Source organism: Heptranchias perlo, unplaced genomic scaffold (assembly GCF_035084215.1).
Source record: "Heptranchias perlo isolate sHepPer1 unplaced genomic scaffold, sHepPer1.hap1 HAP1_SCAFFOLD_192, whole genome shotgun sequence".
NCBI lineage: Eukaryota > Metazoa > Chordata > Chondrichthyes > Hexanchiformes > Hexanchidae > Heptranchias > Heptranchias perlo.
Genome location: NW_027139187.1, coordinates 626,470 through 647,506, shown reverse-complemented (window position 1 = coordinate 647,506; position 21,037 = coordinate 626,470). Strand labels below are relative to the sequence as shown.

The 21,037-nt window shown below is 51.4% G+C and overlaps 1 protein-coding gene across 1 annotated transcript in view; it reads right to left on the bottom strand.

Moving 5' to 3' along the window:
* Nucleotides 1-14,367: 14,367 nt before the first annotated feature.
* Nucleotides 14,368-21,037, bottom strand: part of LOC137309936 (E3 ubiquitin-protein ligase TRIM39-like) — a 55,622-nt gene continuing 48,952 nt past the window's right edge. The window contains exons 5-6 of the mRNA XM_067977937.1: nucleotides 16,358-16,534; nucleotides 14,368-15,667 (exon numbers count right to left, since the gene is read on the bottom strand). Coding sequence (XP_067834038.1) covers nucleotides 15,068-15,667; nucleotides 16,358-16,534 — 777 coding nt within the window. The 3' untranslated portion in view covers nucleotides 14,368-15,067. The remainder of the gene's footprint in view (nucleotides 15,668-16,357; nucleotides 16,535-21,037) is intronic.

The window sequence follows — 21,037 nt, the reverse complement described above, 5'->3', positions numbered from 1 at the left end:
AATATTGCAAGCCTCTTCTTTTATTCTAATACAATCCTTAACTTCTTCAGTTAGTCACAGATGGATCACTTTTCCTGTGGGGCTTTTATTCCTCAATGAATAATCCCGCGGGTCACCGAATAATCCCGTGGTTCACCGAATAATCTCGTGGTTCACCGAATAATCCCGTGGTTCACCGCCCTCTCTCTCGTCGTTCACCACCCTCTCCCGTGGGTCTCCCCTCTCTCCTGTGTTTCACCACCCTCTCCCGTGGGTCTCCCCTCTCTCCTGTGTTTCACCGCTCTCTCCCGTGGGTCTCCGCGCTCTGCCAATTCTGACGGTTGTGCTGCCGCTGCTCTTTAAATCTTCTCCTCAGCCTGTCCCATGGTTCTCCCCTCTATCCCGTGGGTCACCGCTCTCTCCCGTGTTTGTCCACTCTCTCCGTGGGTCTCCCCTCTGTCCCGTGGGTCACCGCTCTCTCCCGTGTTTCTCCGCGCTCTCCCGTGCGTCTCCCCTCTCTCCCGTGGGTCTCCGCTCTCTCCCGTGTTTCTCCGCGCTCTCCCGTGCGTCTCCCCTCTCTCCCGTGGGTCTCCGCTCTCTCCCGTGTTTCTCCGCTCTCTCCCGTGGGTCTCCGCTCTCTCCCGTGTTTCTCCGCTCTCTCCCGTGGTTCTCCGCCCTCTCCCGTGGTTCTCTGCCCTCTCCCGTGGTTCTCCGCCCTCTCCCCTGGTTCCCCGCCCTCTCCCGTGGGTCTCCCCTCTCTCCCGTGGTTCTCCGCCCTCTCCCGTGGATCTCCGCCCTCTCCCGTGGTTCTCCGCCCTCTCCCCTGGTTCTCCGCCCTCTCCTGTGGGTCTCTGCCCTCTCCCGTGGGTCTCCGCCCTCTCCCGTGGTTCTCCCCTCTCTCCCGTGGTTCTCCCCTCTCCCCTGGTTCTCCCCTCTCTCTCGTGGTTCTCCCCTCTCCCGTTGTTCTCCCCTCTCTCCCGTGGTTCTCCCCTCTCCCGTGGTTCTCCGCTCTCTCCCCTGGTTCTCCCCTCTCTCCCGTGGTTCTCCGCCCTCTCCCGTGGTTCTCCGCCCTCTCCCGTGGTTCTCCGCTCTCTCCCGTGGTTCTCCCCTCTCCCGTGGTTCTCCGCTCTCTCCCGCGGTTCTCCCCTCTCTCTCGTGGTTCTCCCCTCTCTCCCGTGGTTCTCCCCTCTCCCGTGGTTCTCCGCTCTCTCCCCTGGTTCTCCCCTCTCTCCCGTGGGTCTCCGCCCTCTCCCGTGGTTCTCCGCCCTCTCCCGTGGGTCTCCGCCCTCTCCGGTGGGTCTCCGCCCTCTCCCGTGGTTCTCCCCTCTCTCCCGCGGTTCTCCCCTCTCTCCCGTGTGTCTCTGCCCTCTCCCGTGGGTCTCCGCCCTCTCCCGTGTGTCTCTGCCCTCTCCTGTGGGTCTCCGCTCTCTCCCGTGGTTCTCCCCTCTCTCCTGTGGGTCTCCGCTCTCTCCCGTGGTTCTCCCCTCTCTCCCGTGGGTCTCCGCTCTCTCCCGTGGTTCTCCCCTCTCCCGTGGTTCTCCGCTCTCCCGTGGGTCTCCGCCCTCTCCCGTGGTTCTCCCTTCTCCCGTGGTTCTCCGCTCTCTCCCGTGTTTCTCCCCTCTCTCCCGTGGTTCTCCCCTCTCTCCCATGGGTCTCCGCCCTCTCCCGTGGTTCTCCGCTCTCTCCCGTGGTTCTCCCCTCTCCCGTGGGTCTCCGCCCTCTCCCGTGGTTCTCCCCTCTCCCGTGGTTCTCCGCCTTCTCCCGTGGTTCTCCCCTCTCTCCCGTGGTTCTCCCCTCTCCCGTGGGTCTCCGCCCTCTCCCGTGGGTCTCCGCTCTCTCCAGTGGTTCTCCCCTCTCCCGTGGTTCTCCCCTCTCTCCCGTGGGTCTCCGCCGTCTCCCGTGGTTCTCCCCTCTCCCGTGGTTCTCCGCTCTCTCCCGTGGTTCTCCCCTCTCCCGTGGTTCTCCGCTCTCTCCCGTGGTTCTCCCCTCTCCCGTGGTACTCCCCTCTCTCCCGCGGTTCTCCGCCCTCTCCCGTGGTTCTCCCCGTTCTCCCGCGGTTCTCCCCTCTCTCCCGTGTGTCTCCGCCCTCTCCCGTGGGTCTCCGCTCTCTCCCGTGGTTCTCCCCTCTCTCCCGTGGGTCTCCGCTCTCTCCAGTGGTTCTCCCCTCTCTCCCGTGGGTCTCCGCTCTCTCCAGTGGTTCTCCCCTCTCTCCCGTGGTTCTCCCCTCTCTCCCGTGGTTCTCCCCTCTCTCCCATGGGTCTCCGCCCTCTCCCGTGGTTCTCCGCTCTCTCCCGTGGTTCTCCCCTCTCCCGTGGGTCTCCGCCCTCTCCCGTGGTTCTCCCCTCTCCCGTGGTTTACCGCTCTCTCCCGTGGTTCTCCCCTCTCCCGTGGTTCTCCCCGTTCTCCCGCGGTTCTCCCCTCTCTCCCGTGTGTCTCCGCCCTCTCCCGTGGGTCTCCGCTCTCTCCCGTGGTTCTCCCCTGTGGGTCTCCGCGCTCTCCCGTGGTTCTCCCCTCTCTCCCGTGGGTCTCCGCTCTCTCCAGTGGTTCTACCCTCTCCCGTGGTTCTCCCCTCTCCCCTGTGGGTCTCCGCTCTCTCCCGTGGTTCTCCCCTCTCTCCCGTGGTTCTCCCCTCTCTCCCGTGGTTCTCCGCTCTCTCCCGTGGTTCTCCCCTCTCTCCCGTGGTTCTCCGCTCTCTCCCTTGGTTCTCCCCTCTCCCCTGTGGTTCTCCGCCCTCTCCCGTGGGTCTCCGCCCTCTCCCGTGGTTCTCCCCTCTCCCGTGGTTCTCCGCTCTCTCCCGTGGTTCTCCCCTCTCCCGTGGTTCTCCGCTCTCTCCCGTGGTTCTCCCCTCTCCCGTGGTTCTCCCCTCTCTCCCGCGGTTCTCCGCCCTCTCCCGTGGTTCTCCCCTGTGGGTCTCCGCGCTCTCCCGTGGTTCTCCCCTCTCTCCCGTGGGTCTCCGCTCTCTCCCGTGGTTCTCCCGTTCTCCTGTGGTTCTCCGCCCTCTCCCGCGGTTCTCCGCCCTCTCCCGTGGTTCTCCCCTCTCCCGTGGTTCTCCCGTTCTCCTGTGGTTCTCCGCCCTCTCCCGCGGTTCTCCGCCCTCTCCCGTGGTTCTCCCCGTTCTCCCGTGGTTCTCCCCTCTCCCGTGGTTCTCCCCTCTCTCCCGTGGTTCTCCCCTCTCTCCCGTGGTTCTCCGCCCTCTCCCGTGGTTCTCCCCGTTCTCCCGTGGTTCTCCCCGTTCTCCCGTGGTTCTCCCCTCTCTCCCGTGGGTCTCCGCTCTCTCCCCTGGTTCTCCGCGCTCTGCCGATTCTGACGGTTGTGCTGCTGTCGCTCTTTAAATCTTCTCCTCAGCCTCTCCCGTGGTTCTCCGAGTACCGGGAGGGAGAACGTTATCCACAGGCTCCCTCAGGCATGTCCCAGGAGTGAAGCCAATTCAGTAAAGGCTTTCGAACAGGCTTAAGAGAAACGTGTGTTGCTGCGAAATGCTGGATTGGGAGAAACCGAGGCAGGAAACACACTCCCACTATTTGTGCTCTCACATGTTTGGAATCTGCAACCAGCAAGGAAGAAAGAAAGAACTTGCATTTCTATAGCGCCTTTCACATCCTCGGGAAGTCCCAAAGCGCTTTTGAAATGTAGTCCCTGTTGTAATGTAGGAAACACGGCAGCCAAATAATGCACAGCAAGATCCCACAAACAGCAGTGAGATAAATGACCGGGTCATCTGTTTTAGTGATGTTGGTGGAGGGCTAAATATTGTCCAGGACTCCGGGGAGAACTCCCTTTTGCTTCTTCGAATAGCAGCATGGGATCTTTTACATCGAGCTGAGAGGGCAGACAAGGATGCGATTTACTGTCTGATCCAAAAGATGGTACCTCCGACAGTGCAGCGCTCCCTCAGTACTGACCCTCCGACAGTGCAGCACTCCCTCAGTACTGACCCTCCGACAGTGCAGCGCTCCCTCAGTACTGACCCTCCGACAGTGCAGCGCTCCCTCGGTATTGACCCTCCGACAGTGCAGCGCTCCCTCGGTACTGACCCTCCGACAGTGCAGCACTCCCTCGGTACTGACCCTCCGACAGTGCGGCGCTCCCTCGGTACTGACCCTCCGACAGTGCGGCGCTCCCTCGGTATTGACCCTCCGACAGTGCAGCGCTCCCTCAGTACTGACCCTCCGACAGTGCAGCGCTCCCTCAGTATTGACCCTCCGACAGTGCAGCGCTCCCTCGGTATTGACCCTCCGACAGTGCAGCACTCCCTCGGTACTGACCCTCCGACAGTGCAGCGCTCCCTCGGTATTGACCCTCCGACAGTGCAGCACTCCCTCAGTACTGACCCTCCGACAGTGCAGCGCTCCCTCAGTACTGACCCTCCGACAGTGCAGCGCTCCCTCGGTATTGACCCTCCGACAGTGCAGCGCTCCCTCGGTACTGACCCTCCGACAGTGCAGCACTCCCTCGGTACTGACCCTCCGACAGTGCGGCGCTCCCTCGGTACTGACCCTCCGACAGTGCGGCGCTCCCTCGGTATTGACCCTCCGACAGTGCAGCGCTCCCTCAGTACTGACTCTCCGACAGTGCAGCGCTCCCTCAGTATTGACCCTCCGACAGTGCAGCGCTCCCTCGGTATTGACCCTCCGACAGTGCAGCACTCCCTCGGTACTGACCCTCCGACAGTGCAGCGCTCCCTCGGTATTGACCCTCCGACAGTGCAGCACTCCCTCAGTACTGACCCTCCAACAGTGCAGCGCTCCCTCAGTACTGACCCTCTGACAGTGCAGCACTCCCTCAGTACTGACCCTCTGACAGTGCAGCACTCCCTCAGTACTGACCCTCTGACAGTGCAGCGCTCCCTCAGTACTGACCCTCCGACAGTGCAGCACTCCATCAGTACTGACCCTCCGACAGTGCAGCGCTCCCTCAGTACTGACCCTCTGACAGTGCAGCACTCCCTCAGTACTGACCCTCTGACAGTGCAGCGCTCCCTCAGTACTGACCCTCTGACAGTGCAGCACTCCCTCAGTACTGACCCTCTGACAGTGCAGCGCTCCCTCAGTACTGACCCTCTGACAGTGCAGCGCTCCCTCAGTACTGACCCTCTGACAGTGCAGCACTCCCTCAGCACTGCACTGAGTGTCAGTGTAGATTTGTGCTCCAGTCTCAGTTCCACCATGGATCAGTCAGTTTACCTGAGACACGGATTTGCCTTTGTTTTGCTCTGAAACTCGTCAATGATGCAAAGTGATGGAAATGAAAGTTTACTATTCCCGTATCCATCGTCACGTTTTGTGTTTGGCAGTGAATTGATTTGCTTGGAAGCTGCCAGAAAATTTTCCCTCAAACTGTATTTCAAAGTTGAAGCCAAGTTGGCTGCTCAACAAAATGTCTGAACTTCACGATGAGAACTGACACAAATCTATGGAATGACTGGCAGGGAAACAGTGAGACTTCGTGCAACTAAACTGTGTTGATAAGGTTTGTTTCTGCAAAACTTTTTGACGACCATTTCCAATCAAAATAGAAACCCGTAGAGAGAGTGAGGTAACGGACAGGGTGGGTGAGATGGGGGGGCTGAACAGACAGGAGGTATTGCGAGGAGGCATTGCACTCCTAATTTCGAGCTCAATAATTACACGAACACGGTGTTCCTGGCACGGGCACAGTAACTGCAACAAAGAACTCAGTTACTCTTTGAAACCACAACTCGAAACAAATGGCGTCCGATCATCTCGATTTCTCCTCATCCCCAAATATTCTTTTAAAAACAACTTTAACGTTACAACATTATCTGAGCCAAATCTAATAGATTTGGATTCCAGAGTACAGGAGGGAAAGACCATTTGGTCCATCAAAGCTGCTTCTTCTGAAAGACCCATGTGCTGTTTGAACTACAGTGGAATCTCCCAAACTGTTGTGAGGGAGGTTGAACAGCCACAAGGGAAATTCCCCAGAGGAAACCCTGTGAAATTTCTCCAACCTCTGAAGTAACCAAACAGAAACTCCAGTGGACTGGAGAGTGGCCCAGGTTGTGTTTGACCTTGCTTATAACCTTCCATCCTTTCCCCCTGAGCTTTGTTCTTTTCTTCTGAAGGCACTGACTCTTTGCTGGGGTTAGTTCAACAGGTGCGAGTGTCCCACCACCATTCACGTGTGAGCTCCAGCAGTGTGGGCTGACAGGCTGTCCCATTGTGAAGAGAACCAGAGGCGAGCTGGGATTCTCTTCACATCCCACATTCCAGGAGGGGACACTGGATGGTGATCAGAAGTGGGGACCCTGCCTGATTTTACTGTGAATTGCAGCATCCTGACCTCTGACCTGGTTAAAATAAGCAGTCGCCAGCGTGTGACTTCCTGCCCCTTGGCTTTAATGGACAGAAAACCACAGGTTGGTGACCAGAGAATGGGGAAACTCGGGCCCACGGATCAAACGAGGGCCTCCTTGGACTAAATGGCTTATTGTCCCACCATTACCACTTAAACCGGGCTGGGACCAGCGTCCTGGTGAATTTAATAACTCGGGCTGTAGATAGGGCTTTAAACTAAAAGTGGGGCGGAGGGGTCAGGGGAGGGGAAATTTAGAAATCTAATGAGAAAAGTCAAGGGAACAGAGCAGTGCAGTGATTTGGGTAAAGATAAGCAGAGTGTGGCAGGAAGGGACAGAGAGTTTACCAATAATAGAACATCAACAAGTAAGGTCAAAGCAGGAAATAATGGTAAAAAGTCAAGATTAAAGACTCTTTATCTGAACACATGGAGCATTCGGATCAAGATCGATGAATTAGTTGCACAAATAGAGATAGATGGGTTTGGTCTAACAGCCATTACAGAGATGTGGTTGCAAAGTGACCACGGTTGGGAAGTAAATATTCGAGGGTACGAGACTCTTAGAAAAGACAGACAGAATGGAAAAGGAGGGGGTGTAGCCCTAATAATAAAGGACATAAGGACAGTGGTGAGAAAGGATCTCAGCTCAGATCAGGAAGTAGAATCAGTGTGGGTGGAAATAAGAAATAACAAGGGGCAGAAAACACTGGTGGGAGTAGTTTATAGGCCCCCTCATAGTAGCTATACCGTTGGACAGAGTATTAACCATGTAATAATAGGTGCTTGTAACAAAGATAATCGTGGGGGACTTTAATCTTCATATCGACTGGGCAAATCTAATTGGCAAAGGTAGTTTGGAGGATGAGTTCATGGAATGCACTCGAGATGGTTTCCGAGAGCAATACGTCATGGAACCAACCAGGGAACAGGCTATTTTAGATCTTGTATTGTGTAATGAGACAGGGTTAATTAGCAATCTCACTGTAAAGGATCCTCTGGGGAAGAGTGATCATAATATGATAGAATTTCACATTGAGTTTGGGAATGATGTACTTAGAAACTAGAGTCTTAAACTTAAACAAAGCCAATTACATAGGTACGAGGGGTGAGTTGGCTAATGTAGATTTGGAAATTAATTTAAAGTGTGTGACGGTTGAAAAGCAATGGCAAACATTTATAGAAATATTTCAATCTTCTCAACAAATATACATTCCATTAAGAAATAAAATCTCCATGGGAAAAGTGACACACCTGTGGCTAACTAAAGAAGTTAAGGATAGAATTAGATTAAAAGGAGAGGCCTATAATGTTGCCAAGAAGAGTAGTAAGCCTGAGGATTGGGAGAGTTGTAGAAACCAGCAAAGGGGCTAATGAGAGTGAGGAACTTAAAGTAATTTTTATCAGTAGAGAAAAAGTACTTGAGAAACTAATGGGACTAAAAGCCGATAAATCCCCTGGACCTGATGACCGACTTCCGAGGGTACTAATGGAGGTGGCTGCAGAGATAGTGGATGCATTGATTGTGATCTTCCAAAATTCCCTAGATTCTCGAACGGTCCCAGCGGATTGGAAGGTCGCAAATGTGACCCCACTATTCAAGAAAGGAGGGGGAGAGAAAACAGGGAACTACAGGCCAGTTAGCCTGACATCAGTCGTCAGGAAAATGCTGGAATCCATTGGTAAGGAAGTCGTAACAGGGCACTTCGAACATCATAACGTGATAAGGCAGAGTCAACATGGCTTAATGAGAGGGAAACCGCGTTTGACAAATCTATTAGAGTTTTTTGAGGATGCAACTCGCAGGATAGATAAAGGGGAACCAGTGGATGTGGTGTATTTAGATTTTCAAAAGGCATTCGATGAGGTGCAACGTAAAGGTTGTTACACAAGATAAGGGCTCATGGGATTGGGGGTAATATATTAACGTGGATAGAGGATTGGTTAATGGACAGAAAACAGAGAGTAGGGATAAACGGGTCATTTTCGGGTTGGCAGGTTGTAACTAGTGGGGTGCCGCAAGGATCAGTGCTTGGGCCTCAGCTATTTACAATCTATATTAATGACTTAATGAAGGGACCGAATGTAATGTATCCAAGTTTGCTGATGAAACAAAGCTGGTTGGGAAAGTAAGCTGTGAGGAGAACACAAAGAGTCTGCAAAGGGATATAGACAGGGTAAGTGAGTGGGCAAGAAGGTGGCAGATAGAGTATAATGTGGGGAAATGTGAGGTTATTCACTTTGGGGTGGGAAGAATAGAAAACCAGAATATTTTTTAAATGGTGAGAAACTATTAATTGTTGGTGTTCAGAGACTTGGGTTTCCTGGTACAAGAAACACATAAAGTTAACATGCAGGTACAGCAGGCAATTAGGAAAGCAAATGGCATGTTGGCCTTTATTGCAAGGGGGTTGGAGTACAAGAGTAAGGAACCCTTACTACAATTGTACAGGGCTTTGGTGAGACCTCACCTGGAGTACTGTGTACAGTTTTGGTCTCCTTATCTAAGGAAGGATATACTTGCCTTAGAGGCGGTGCAACAAAGGTTCACTCGATTAATTCCTGGGATGAGAGGGTTGTCCTATGAGGAGAGGTTGAGTGGAATAGTCTTAGACTCTCTGGAGATTAGAAAAATGAGAGATGATCTCATTGAAACATAAGTTTCTGTGGGCACTTGACAGGGCAAATGCTGAGCGGTTGTTTCCCCTGGCTGGAGAGTCTCGAACGAGGGAGCACAGTCTCAGGATAACAGGTCAGCCATTTAGGACTGAGATGAGGAGGAATTTCTTCACTCAGAGGGGTTATGAATCTTTGGGATTCTCTACCCCAGAGGGCTGTGGATGCTGAGTCGTTGAATATATTCAAGGCTGAGATCGTTAGATTTTTGGACTCTGGGGATCAAGGGATATGGGGATCGGGTGGGAAAGAGGAGTTGAGGTTGAAGATCAGCCATGATCTTATTGAATGGCGGAGCAGGCTCGAGGGGCTGTATGGCCTACTCCTGCTCCTATTTCTTATGTTCTGATATACTTATGTGCTGGCTTTACCCACAAGACCACTGGGGGGGATATTAGTCACCTTCTTAACCAAATATTTGTCCAGTCCTTTTTAAAGGAGTTCACATTAACTGCTGTTGATGGAATTCTATTCCAAGACTCTGATCTGGAAGAAGTCGGGGGGGGTCGTAAACTGATCAGGAGAGTGACCATGGGCAGTAAGGTGGTCCCGTGCCCACTCTCTCTGTTCATACAGACAGGGAATAAAAATACTTTACAAAACAATAATTTGGTTAAAAAATAAGAATATTTGTGGCAGGAAACTGGTGATGAAAAATCAGGATCTTTGCTGGAATTGTTTGTGTCTGAATAATTATGTATCCCATCATGGATAAAAGGATTAGAAAAATAACCAACTGCAGCCAATTTGGGGAAAAAGTCTGGGAAATGTCTCCCCCGCTCCACAAGACAAGCTGCAGGAGACTGGAGTCACCAATGACCCATCACTACATGGACTTAACCTGCCCTCCTCACCCACCCTCTTTAATGTCCTTAGTAACACAGCAATGGACAGGACCAGAAAAGACCATTTTACATGACTAGCAAGCATTTTACACACAGCAAGATCCCACAAACAGTAATGAGATGGAGGGCCAGTTAATCTGTGTTGGTGGTGGGACTGGGTGAAACATCGTTTGGCCACCAAGATTTTCCTTCTGTTAAGTGAAGGTCCGAGTTAACATGTGCAGCACTTTTCTACACACCCTGCACTATGAGGGCTACAGCTCAGGTTCAATCTGTTCTAATGCTCCTGCTACACTGCTTCAACAATGGGCCTGAAATCTCCCCCCATCCCCTGCCCTGTGTGACAGTTTACATTTCCCACACCAACTGGACTTGTGCACAGTGAGGCTGCCAATTGGATGCTGAATAACGGTCGACTTCTGTGCAATGAACCCAACAGGAATTGCACTGCAAACTCCCAAACTCATTTCATTACTTTCCTTTGAATAAAGATATCTCGGTATATCTACTGGCTGTACTCCCGCACACTGAAAGCCTGAATGTCACAATAATGCACACGGACTTACTGGATAAGAATTTGTCATTTTTATGTGTTCAGGGAAATCAAACATTAATTTTTTCCTTTGGGAAAAACGGGGCCTTAAAATCAATTTCTCCTGTGACCAAGGACAAGAGTTTGAGGGATTCATTGAAATGTGGATGGAATCGTGCAATCCCCAAATCATCAGGTCCCCTTGGAATAAACAGGGAACTGACTTTTCCAGTCAAGGTAAACCAGTGACCCCAATTATAAACAGACAGAACTGCTGAATGCCATCCCCAAAACACCAGGTGAAAACCCAACAACCTCAAAATAACAACAGAATCTGACTTTGAGTCACAGCAAAGCAGTGGCTCTGATTATGAGTAACAAAGCTGGGCGAGGTCGGGAGAGGGAGAACAAAGGACGTCAGCAAGGCTGCCTGAAGATGGGAGTCTTATCTCGGGTTTTGAAAACCACTTCTGAAACCAATGAGATGGTTCGAGTCTCAGTTTTCACAGTCCCAGGATGTGATGTTAAAAACACACACAGACTTATTTTCATGTAATCACCGTAGATGATCACGTGATAAATTTGCAGTGGTTAGCTATCATTCATTAATCCTCAGGTGTGAAAGACATCAAGCATCAACTGCCTGGGCACCTCTGCCCTCAACGAGCTGGTGTGGGAGAACGGACATTATCACACTGGTACAATTTGGTGAACACTGCTCAAACAGTACAGTTGGAGTTCTGAAGAGAGACCAAACACATGCAGTTCTGCAAATTCAAAGAATCTTACAACACAGAAGGAGGCCATTCGGCCCATCGAGCCTGTGCCAGCTCTTTGTTAGAGCTATCCAGTTCGTCCCATTCCCCCGCTCTTTCCCTGCAACCCTGCAAATCTTTTCCCTTCAAGCATTTATCCAATTCCTTTTTGAAAGCCATGATTGAATCTGCTCCCACCACCCTTTCAGGCAGTGCATTCCAGATCATAACCACTCGCTGCGTAAAAAAGTTTATCCTCATGTCGCCTTTGATTCTTTTGCCAATCACCTTAAATCTGTGCCTTCAATTCTCAACCCTTCCACCAACAAAAACAGTTTCTCTTTATTTACATTATTTAAACCCTTCATGATTTTGAACATTTCTATCAAATCTCCTCTTAACCTTCTCTGCTCGAAGGAGAACAACCCCAGCTTCTCCATTCTATCCACGGAACTGAAGTCCCTCATCCCTGGAACCATTCGAGTCAAAGTTTGTACACATTTTCCAAAGATTTTAAAGAAAGTTTTAGGTAGGAATTTCCACTTCCCATTTGATCAAGATTATTATCCGACCAGAACAAAAGCCATTTTTATTTTGGGATACCATCCCTTCACCGTATGTTCTCCATTCACCTAAACCCAGCTGGTTAAGAGGGTGATAAGACATTGGATTAATGCTCTCCCACTTGGTATCTGAAACCATCAGCAAGGCAGAGCACCAGGACCCAGTGGAACACGGTCAGCATGGAGGGCATTAGGCTTATTCAGTACATCAGCTCAAAACACACTGTTGTTCCTTTTCCCACTCTCTCTCTTTCCCGTGGTTTAAAACAAGTTGATACGACAGCATCTGATGTTTACAACAGCTTCTCACAGACTTTCAAGGCCTCACCGCTGTCTTATCTTGAACCGTCTAGACAGTCTGCTGAATAAGACTTTTCCAATGTGACCAACCTTCCCAGCATGCTGCCTTGAACAGTCAGTTTAACAGTTCCTTTGTTGAATTAATACTTTGAACCAAACTCAGCTCCTTTAGCAGGGAATTAATAACTGGGATTGAAAAGTCCAAAATCCTTCAATCGCCCCTCAACTCAATGTGAGCGATCGAACAACTGACTTTAAATCATTCAATGAATCTGAATTGCACTCACCACAGATAAGGTTAAGAATTGTTGTTACAAGAAGTTTAATCACCGTGACATCGACACAAAAGTTCATTCAAATACAACAAATGAAAGAAAAGTGTTCCAATCATAACAAGCTGAATAATAACAAAAAGTATAGACATGATTTTCACCCAAGGGTGCTGTCCCACATTATAGACGACCTCCCACCATTCATGATTCCCAAGGGGAGAGGTCCCCTTTTCAATCTCAGCATTACGTTGTTTCATGTGCACTGTCAGTCTATCAATATTAGGGGTTTTAAACTACAGAAGTAATCTAAGAAAGTGGTTTTCCTTCTTACTTCTCAGTCTCAATCTTCAACAGCCCCTCCCTCCCCCTCCTTTGTGGGATCCTGGGGGCCTTATCCAAGGTCCTCATCTTGTTAGCATCACAGACCGATCTCCAGCCATTTGCTCTTCTAATCGAAGTTTCATTTGGTTAATATTACACATCATGATAGAGACAAAGAAAATCATAATACATTGTACAGAAAACTACAGAAACTCGGCTCCCCCAAATACTACCATATTATGAAGAAATCTTGGACTTCAAAGATCCTCCAGCTCCCCTTTTTCCCATTATCCATCTTGTGGATAATTCAGGCAAAGTATTATTTCTCCCCGGCCCTCAGTTGTCCCAATTTCATTGTTAACTCAAAGAAACCCAACCCTGAATTCTGGAAATCCAAATTCTCTGTCCCTCTTTACTTTAATTTCAATCCGTCTGACAGGTACCAGTGTGTTTAACTCGATCCTGATTGTTTCATTAACTGGTCGGTTTATGGAGTTTGTGTCAGTGCCTTGATTAAAAAAAGTTCAGATCAGTAGTGACCCAGTAGATGTCCTCACTCTCCTGAGCACATTAACCATTTCATGTAGTGATGTTGTCAACGTGACTGAGCGTGTCTGAGACCCGTTCTTCAGTGCATCTTCATCATGCATTCCACATACGAGTTGCCTCACACGCAACATATCACATTTACACACAGCGGTTTCCCAAAATCATCCCAAACGTGACATCAAATACAAACCATTCCTGCACTTTCAGTCTGTCTTATCAACAGATCGGGGGGTGTCTGGAGGTCTTTGCTTCTCTCCCCCTGCACGGTCCCGATGTCTCGGGTAGTGGCCAGGTTATAAAATATTCTTCTCACTGTTCAGTATAAGCAAGGACACAACCATCTCCAAGAGAAAGCTGTCAATGAACTATTCTTAACTCCCCTTCCCTGACTTTCACTGGATTGTGCATTGATCCCTGATTGATGTCCTTTGGGGGTTGTTCCCAGGTGATCTTTGTTTCTCACCGGTCACTCACACATCTTTTTCCCGACCCGCTGGTTTTGGTCATCACAAAATGTCCCATTATCACCCATGGTCACCTGGGACACTGATTGTAGACCCCAATTGGTGGGGCAATTTTCCTGTTTATACCTCACACACTCAGTCACTTCCTCGTGTCTAATGAAGTTAAACATCCCATAATATTACCATTTCATGTTGGTCGTGAGCCCTGGAGGAACCTTACTGTCCAATAAACGAAAAATCATTACCCCATAAACCATAGATTAAAAGTTCCCAGTCTGGTCCAATCTATCAATACATTGACTTAGTTTAGGACAGATGTGTTACCCCCCTGGGCAGTCCCAGAAGCTCTCAGCGATGCCCAGGAGAGCCCGGGGGTGGAATTAGTCTCTGGTGTTAGTGCAACACGGGCGATAGTGAATGGACAGCCCATTTTACACCCCGCACGATTTTCCTTTCCACTGAAGTCAGTGTAACTCGGGCTGTCGATTCACCATCGCTGTTTTGAGCTACGGCCAAAGAAGAATTTCAACCCCAGCCTCAGATTTTCAGAGCAGCTCTTTAAAGGGACCGTGACCTGTCACTACTATCATTCACGACTGAGATTAATACAGTCACACCTGTCACTACTATCATTCACGACTGAGATTAATACAGTCACACCTGTCACTACTATCATTCACTAGTGAGGTTAATACAGTCACACCTGTCACTACTATCATTCACGACTGAGGTTAATACAGTCACACCTCTCACTACTATCATTCACTACTGAGAATAATACAGTCACACCTGTCACTACTATCATTCACTACTGAGATGAATACAGTCACACCTGTCACTCCTATCATTCACTACTGAGATTAATACAGTCACACCTGTCACTACTATCATTCACTCCTGGGAATAATACAGTCACACCTGTCACTACTATCATTCACTACTGAGAATAATGGTCACACCTGTCACAACTATCATTCACTACTGAGGTTAATACAGTCACACATGTCACTACTATCATTCACTACTGAGGTTAATACAGTCACACCTGTCACTGCTATCATTCACTACTGAGAATAATACAGTCACACCTGTCACTACTATCATTCACGACTGAGATTAATACAGTAACACCTGTCACTACTATCATTCACTACTGAGATTAATACAGTCACACCTGTCACTACTATCATTCACGACTGAGATTAATACAGTCACAACTGTCACTACTATCATTCACTACTGAGATTAATACAGTCACACCTGCCGTTGCTACGATTCATTACTGAGATTAATACAGTCACACCGGCCGTTGCTACGATTCATTACTGAGATTAATACAGTCACACCTGCCGTTACTACGATTCATTACTGAGATTAATCCCAGGGAATTATGGAACTAAAGTAAAATTATACAACTGAAGAAAACAATCAATTGTCACAACACAGTGTCACATCTGGAAATGACATCATCAGAGTCTCAGTTGTGAGGATTAATTTCACAGTTTTAGGGATTTATTGCGACAATAAAATGCTGGAAACACGGGTTCAGTGAATGTGGTTTGAAATGTGTGTAAATGTCTCTGTGAGTCAGTGACCCGGTGAAATGACAGAGTCCCGGCCTCGTAGTCCAACTGAACTCGGATCCTGATGTTAGATGGGGTCAGTGGGAGGGCAGTGAACTGGGAATTGTGACCGGCTGTGAGAGAACCAGAATGAAAATATAAACACCAGGATTTACTGCTGTTCCCAAGAAAAGAGCCTCTCCTCTCCCTCTCTGCACTCCCACACACAATCCCTATCCTCCAGCGATTTCCATAAGTCTCCACATCCCAGGAATGGGATCCTGAGGAGAAACTCTGGGAGCAGAGGACTTGGGGATGGTCTTTAAACCTCTCTGGGTGAGGTGGGTAGGGCTGTTCCTGTTCAGTCCATGTTACTGATCTCAGATCATCAGACAGAACCAAGTTCCAGTTTACTGTCTTTGGATCCAGGCTCATCGGTGACCTTTGCCCTGGAGAGGAGAGAAGAGATTGGTCAGACAGGGTTATTCCACTCAGATCAATGATTGACAGCTGCAGGGTGGGAGTGTCAGTATTTCCCAGACAGTGTCAGCCCCATATTACCTCTTAGACTGGATTCATCCCATGTTAAATCAATGGCCTTCAATCAGAATCCCTGTTAAATAGCAGTGTGTGGGTCCCAGTGCTGTACACTCAGTGCAAACACTGCAGTGGAGACACACAGTAGCAGTCAGTTTAATCACACAAGCCCCTGGCACTGTGCACACGTTCTCCCAGACACAATGGAGGGGATTCACCGGCACACAACACATCCCACAGACTCACAGTTCCAGCCCCACAATCTCAGCACCGGCTGTACTGGGAACACACAGCTCACAGGAGTGTGCCCTGGGCTCTCTCCCTCCTGTTACTGTCCCATCCTGAATACAGAAGTGTGCCCTGGGCTCTCTCCCTCCTGTTACTGTTCCATCCTGAATACAGGAGTGTGCCCTGGGCTCTCTCCCTCCTGTTACTGTCCCATCCTGAATACAGGAGTGTGCCCTGAGCTCTCTCCCTCCTGTTACTGTCTCATCCTGAATACAGGAGTGTGCCCTGAGCTCTCTCCCTCCTGTTACTGTTCCATCCTGAATACAGGAGTGTGCCCTGGGCTCTCTCCCTCCTGTTACTGTTCCATCCTGAATACAGGAGTGTGCCCTGGGCTCTCTCCCTCCTGTTACTGTTCCATCCTGCCCACAGCTTGATTAAAGCCTCCATCAGTTTACAAACAGTACCGCGGATTGACCTGAGAATTCGGATGAATCTTATGTCCCTTCGGTTAATGTTCACTGTGAGTTCCCCAGGACCCCCCTCCAGCCCTGAGTCTGAGACTCGGACCAATTCCGAGTTGTGGAGAGGAAAGAGGTGCAGGAACTCGACCCTCGAATCCTCTGAGCTAAACCCTGACTGAAGAAACACCAGAGAAAAACAAAGAGTTAAACAGAAATGAATCACTGCCCCCGTGATCCTTGTGTAAGATTATCAACAGACCTTGGGATATTCCTGCTCTTCCCGTGATCCCAGTATCTGTTCATGTTTGTGCATTGATTGATTGTGTTGATCACTTACTGTGTCTCTGTCTATCTTTGTCTCTGTGACCGGGCGTGTGTGTCTGTGTGAGTCTCTGTGACGGGGCGTGTGTGTCTGTGTGAGTCTCTGTGACAGGGCGTGTGTGTCTGTGTGAGTCTCTGTGACAGGGCGTTTGTGTCTGTGTGAGTCTCTGTGACAGGGCGTGTGTGTCTGTGTGAGTCTCTGTGACGGGGCGTGTGTGTCTGTGTGAGTCTCTGTGACAGGGCGTGTGTGTCTGTGTGAGTCTCTGTGACGGGGCGTGTGTGTCTGTGTGAGTCTCTGTGACGGGGCGTGTGTGTCTGTGTGAGTCTCTGTGACGGGGCGTGTGTGTCTGTGTGTCTGTGTGACAGGGCGTGTGTGTCTGTGTGAGTCTCTGTGACAGGGCGTGTGTGTCTGTGTGAGTCTCTGTGACGGGGCGTGTCTGTCTGTGTGAGTCTCTGTGACGGGGCGTGTGTGTGTGTGTGAGTCTCAGTGACAGGGCGTGTGTGTCTGTGTGAGTCTCTGTGACAGGGCGTGTGTGTCTGTGTGAGTCTCTGTGACAGGGCGTGTGTATCTGTGTGAGTCTCTGTGACAGGGCGTGTGTGTCTGTGTGAGTCTCTGCGACAGGGCGTGTGTGTCTGTGTGAGTCTCTGTGACAGGGCGTGTGTATCTGTGTGAGTCTCTGTGACTGGGCATGCGTGTCTGTGTGAGTCTCTGTGACGGGGCGTGTGTGTCTGTGTGAGTCTCCGTGACAGGGCGTGTGTGTCTGTGTGAGTCTCTGTGACAGGGCGTGTGTGTCTGTGTAAGTCTCTGTGACAGGGCGTGTGTGTCTGTGTGAGTCTCTGTGACAGGGCGTGTGTGTCTGTGTGAGTCTCTGTGACAGGGCGTGTGTGTCTGTGTGAGTCTCTGTGACAGGGCGTGTGTGTCTGTGTGAGTCTCTGTGACAGGGCGTGTGTGTCTGTGAGGCTCTGTGACAGGTCGTGTGTGTCTGTGTGAGTCTCTGTGACAGGGCGTGTTTGTCTGTGTGAGTCTCTGTGACAGGTCGTGTGTGTCTGTGTGAGTCTCTGTGACAGGGCGTGTTTGTCTGTGTGAGTCTCTGTGACAGGGCGCGTGTGTCTGTGTGAGTCTCTGTGACAGGGCGTGTTTGTCTGTGTGAGTCTCTGTGACAGGGCGCGTGTGTCTGTGTGAGTCTCTGTGACAGGGCGCGTGTGTCTGTGTGAGTCTCTGTGACGGGGCGTGTGTGTCTGTGTAAGTCTCTGTGACAGGGCGTGTGTGTCTGTGTGAGTCTCTGTGACAGGGCGTGTGTGTCTGTGTGAGTCTCTGTGACAGGGCGTGTGTGTCTGTGTGAGTCTCTGTGACAGGGCGTGTGTGTCTGTGTGAGTCTCTGTGACAGGGCGTGTGTGTCTGTGTGAGTCTCTGTGACAGGGCGTGTGTGTCTGTGAGGCTCTGTGACAGGTCGTGTGTGTCTGTGTGAGTCTCTGTGACAGGGCGTGTTTGTCTGTGTGAGTCTCTGTGACAGGGCGCATGTGTCTGTGTGAGTCTCTGTGACAGGGCGCGTGTGTCTGTGTGAGTCTCTGTGACAGGGCGTGTTTGTCTGTGTGAGTCTCTGTGACAGGGCGCGTGTGTCTGTGTGAGTCTCTGTGACAGGGCGCGTGTGTCTGTGTGAGTCTCTGTGACGGGGCGTGTGTGTCTGTGTGAGTCTCTGAGACAGGGCGTGTGTGTCTGTGTGAGTCTCTGTGACGGGGCGTGTGTGTCTGTGTGAGGCTCTGTGATAGGGCGTGTGTGTCTGTGTGAGTCTCTGTGACAGGGCGTGTGTGTCTGTGTGAGTCTCTGTGACAGGGCGTGTGTGTCTGTGTGAGTCTCTGTGACAGGGCGTGTGTGTCTGTGTGAGTCTCTGTGACGGGGCGTGTGCGTCTGTGTGAGACTCTGTGACGGGGCGTGTGTGTCTGTGTGAGTCTCTGTGACTGGGCGTGTGCGTCTGTGTGAGTCTCTGTGACAGGGCGTGTGTGTCTGTGTGAGTCTCTGTGACGGGGCGTGTGTGTCTGTGTGAGTCTCTGTGACAGGGCGTGTGTGTCTGTGTGAGTCTCTGTGACAGGGCGTGTGTGTCTGTGTGAGTCTCTGTGACTGGGCGTGTGTGTCTGTGTGAGTCTCTATGACTGGGCGTGCGTGTCTGTGTGAGTCTCTGTAACGGGGCGTGCGTGTCTGTGTGAGTCTCTGTGACAGGGCGTGTGTGTCTGTGTGAGTCTCTGTGACTGGGCGTGTGTGTCTGTGTGAGTCTCTGTGACAGGGCGTGTGTGTCTGTGTGAGTCTCTGTGACTGGGCGTGTGTGTCTGTGTGAGTCTCTGTGACAGGGCGTGTGTGTCTGTGTGAGACTCTGACAGGGCGTGTGTGTCTGTGTGAGTCTCTGTGACAGGGCGTGTGTGTCTGTGTGAGTCTCTGTGACAGGGCGTGTGTGTCTGTGTGAGTCTCTGTGACAGGGCGTGTGTGTCTGTGTGAGTCTCTGTGACAGGGCGTGTGTGATTCTGTGAGTCTCTGTGACGGGGCGTGTGCGTCTGTGAGAGTCTCTGTGACAGGGCGTGTGCGTCTGTGTGAGTCTCTGTGACTGGGCGTGTGTGTCTGTGTGAGTCTCTGTGACTGGGCGTGTGTGTCTGTGTGAGTCTCTGTGACAGGGCGCGTGTGTCTGTGTGAGTCTCTGTGACAGGGCGTGTTTGTCTGTGTGAGTCTCTGTGACAGGGCGCGTGTGTCTGTGTGAGTCTCTGTGACAGGGCGCGTGTGTCTGTGTGAGTCTCTGTGACGGGGCGTGTGTGTCTGTGTGAGTCTCTGAGACAGGGCGTGTGTGTCTGTGTGAGTCTCTGTGACGGGGCGTGTGTGTCTGTGTGAGGCTCTGTGATAGGGCGTGTGTGTCTGTGTGAGTCTCTGTGACAGGGCGTGTGTGTCTGTGTGAGTCTCTGTGACAGGGCGTGTGTGTCTGTGTGAGTCTCTGTGACAGGGCGTGTGTGTCTGTGTGAGTCTCTGTGACGGGGCGTGTGCGTCTGTGTGAGACTCTGTGACGGGGCGTGTGTGTCTGTGTGAGTCTCTGTGACTGGGCGTGTGCGTCTGTGTGAGTCTCTGTGACAGGGCGTGTGTGTCTGTGTGAGTCTCTGTGACGGGGCGTGTGTGTCTGTGTGAGTCTCTGTGACAGGGCGTGTGTGTCTGTGTGAGTCTCTGTGACAGGGCGTGTGTGTCTGTGTGAGTCTCTGTGACTGGGCGTGTGTGTCTGTGTGAGTCTCTATGACTGGGCGTGCGTGTCTGTGTGAGTCTCTGTAACGGGGCGTGCGTGTCTGTGTGAGTCTCTGTGACAGGGCGTGTGTGTCTGTGTGAGTCTCTGTGACTGGGCGTGTGTGTCTGTGTGAGTCTCTGTGACAGGGCGTGTGTGTCTGTGTGAGTCTCTGTGACTGGGCGTGTGTGTCTGTGTGAGTCTCTGTGACAGGGCGTGTGTGTCTGTGTGAGACTCTGACAGGGCGTGTGTGTCTGTGTGAGTCTCTGTGACAGGGCGTGTGTGTCTGTGTGAGTCTCTGTGACAGGGCGTGTGTGTCTGTGTGAGTCTCTGTGACAGGGCGTGTGTGATTCTGTGAGTCTCTGTGACGGGGCGTGTGCGTCTGTGAGAGTCTCTGTGACAGGGCGTGTGCGTCTGTGTGAGTCTCTGTGACTGGGCGTGTGTGTCTGTGTGAGTCTCTGTGACTGGGCGTGTGTGTCCGTGTGAGTCTCTGTGACAGGGCGTGTGTGTCTGTGTGAGTATCTGTGACAGGGCGTGTGTGTCTGTGTGAGTCTCTGTGACGGGGCGTGTGTGTCTGTGTGAGTCTCTGTGACAGGGCGTGTGTGTCTCTGTGAGTCTCTGTGACGGGGCGTGTGCGTCTGTGAGAGTCTCTGTGACAGGGCGTGTGCGTCTGTGTGAGTCTCTGTGACTGGGCGTGTGTGTCTGTGTGAGTCTCTGTGACAGGGCGCGTGTGTCTGTGTGAGTCTCTGTGACAGGGCGTCTGTGTCTGTGTGAGTCTCTGTGACACGGCGCGTGTGTCTGTGTGAGTCTCTGTGACGGGGCGCGTGTGTCTGTGTGAGTCTCTGTGACAGGGCGTGTGTGTCTGTGTGAGTCTCTGTGACGGGGCGTGTGTGTCTGTGTGAGTCTCTGTGACGGGGCGTGTGTGTCTGTGTGAGTCTCGGTGACGGGGCGTGTGTGTCTGTGTGAGTCTCTGTGACCGGGCGTGTGTGTCTGTGTGAGTCTCTGTGACGGGGCGTGTGTGTCTGTGTGAGTCTCTGTGACAGGGCGTGTGTGTCTGTGTGAGTCTCTGTGACGGGGCGTGTGTGTCTGTGTGAGTCTCTGTGACA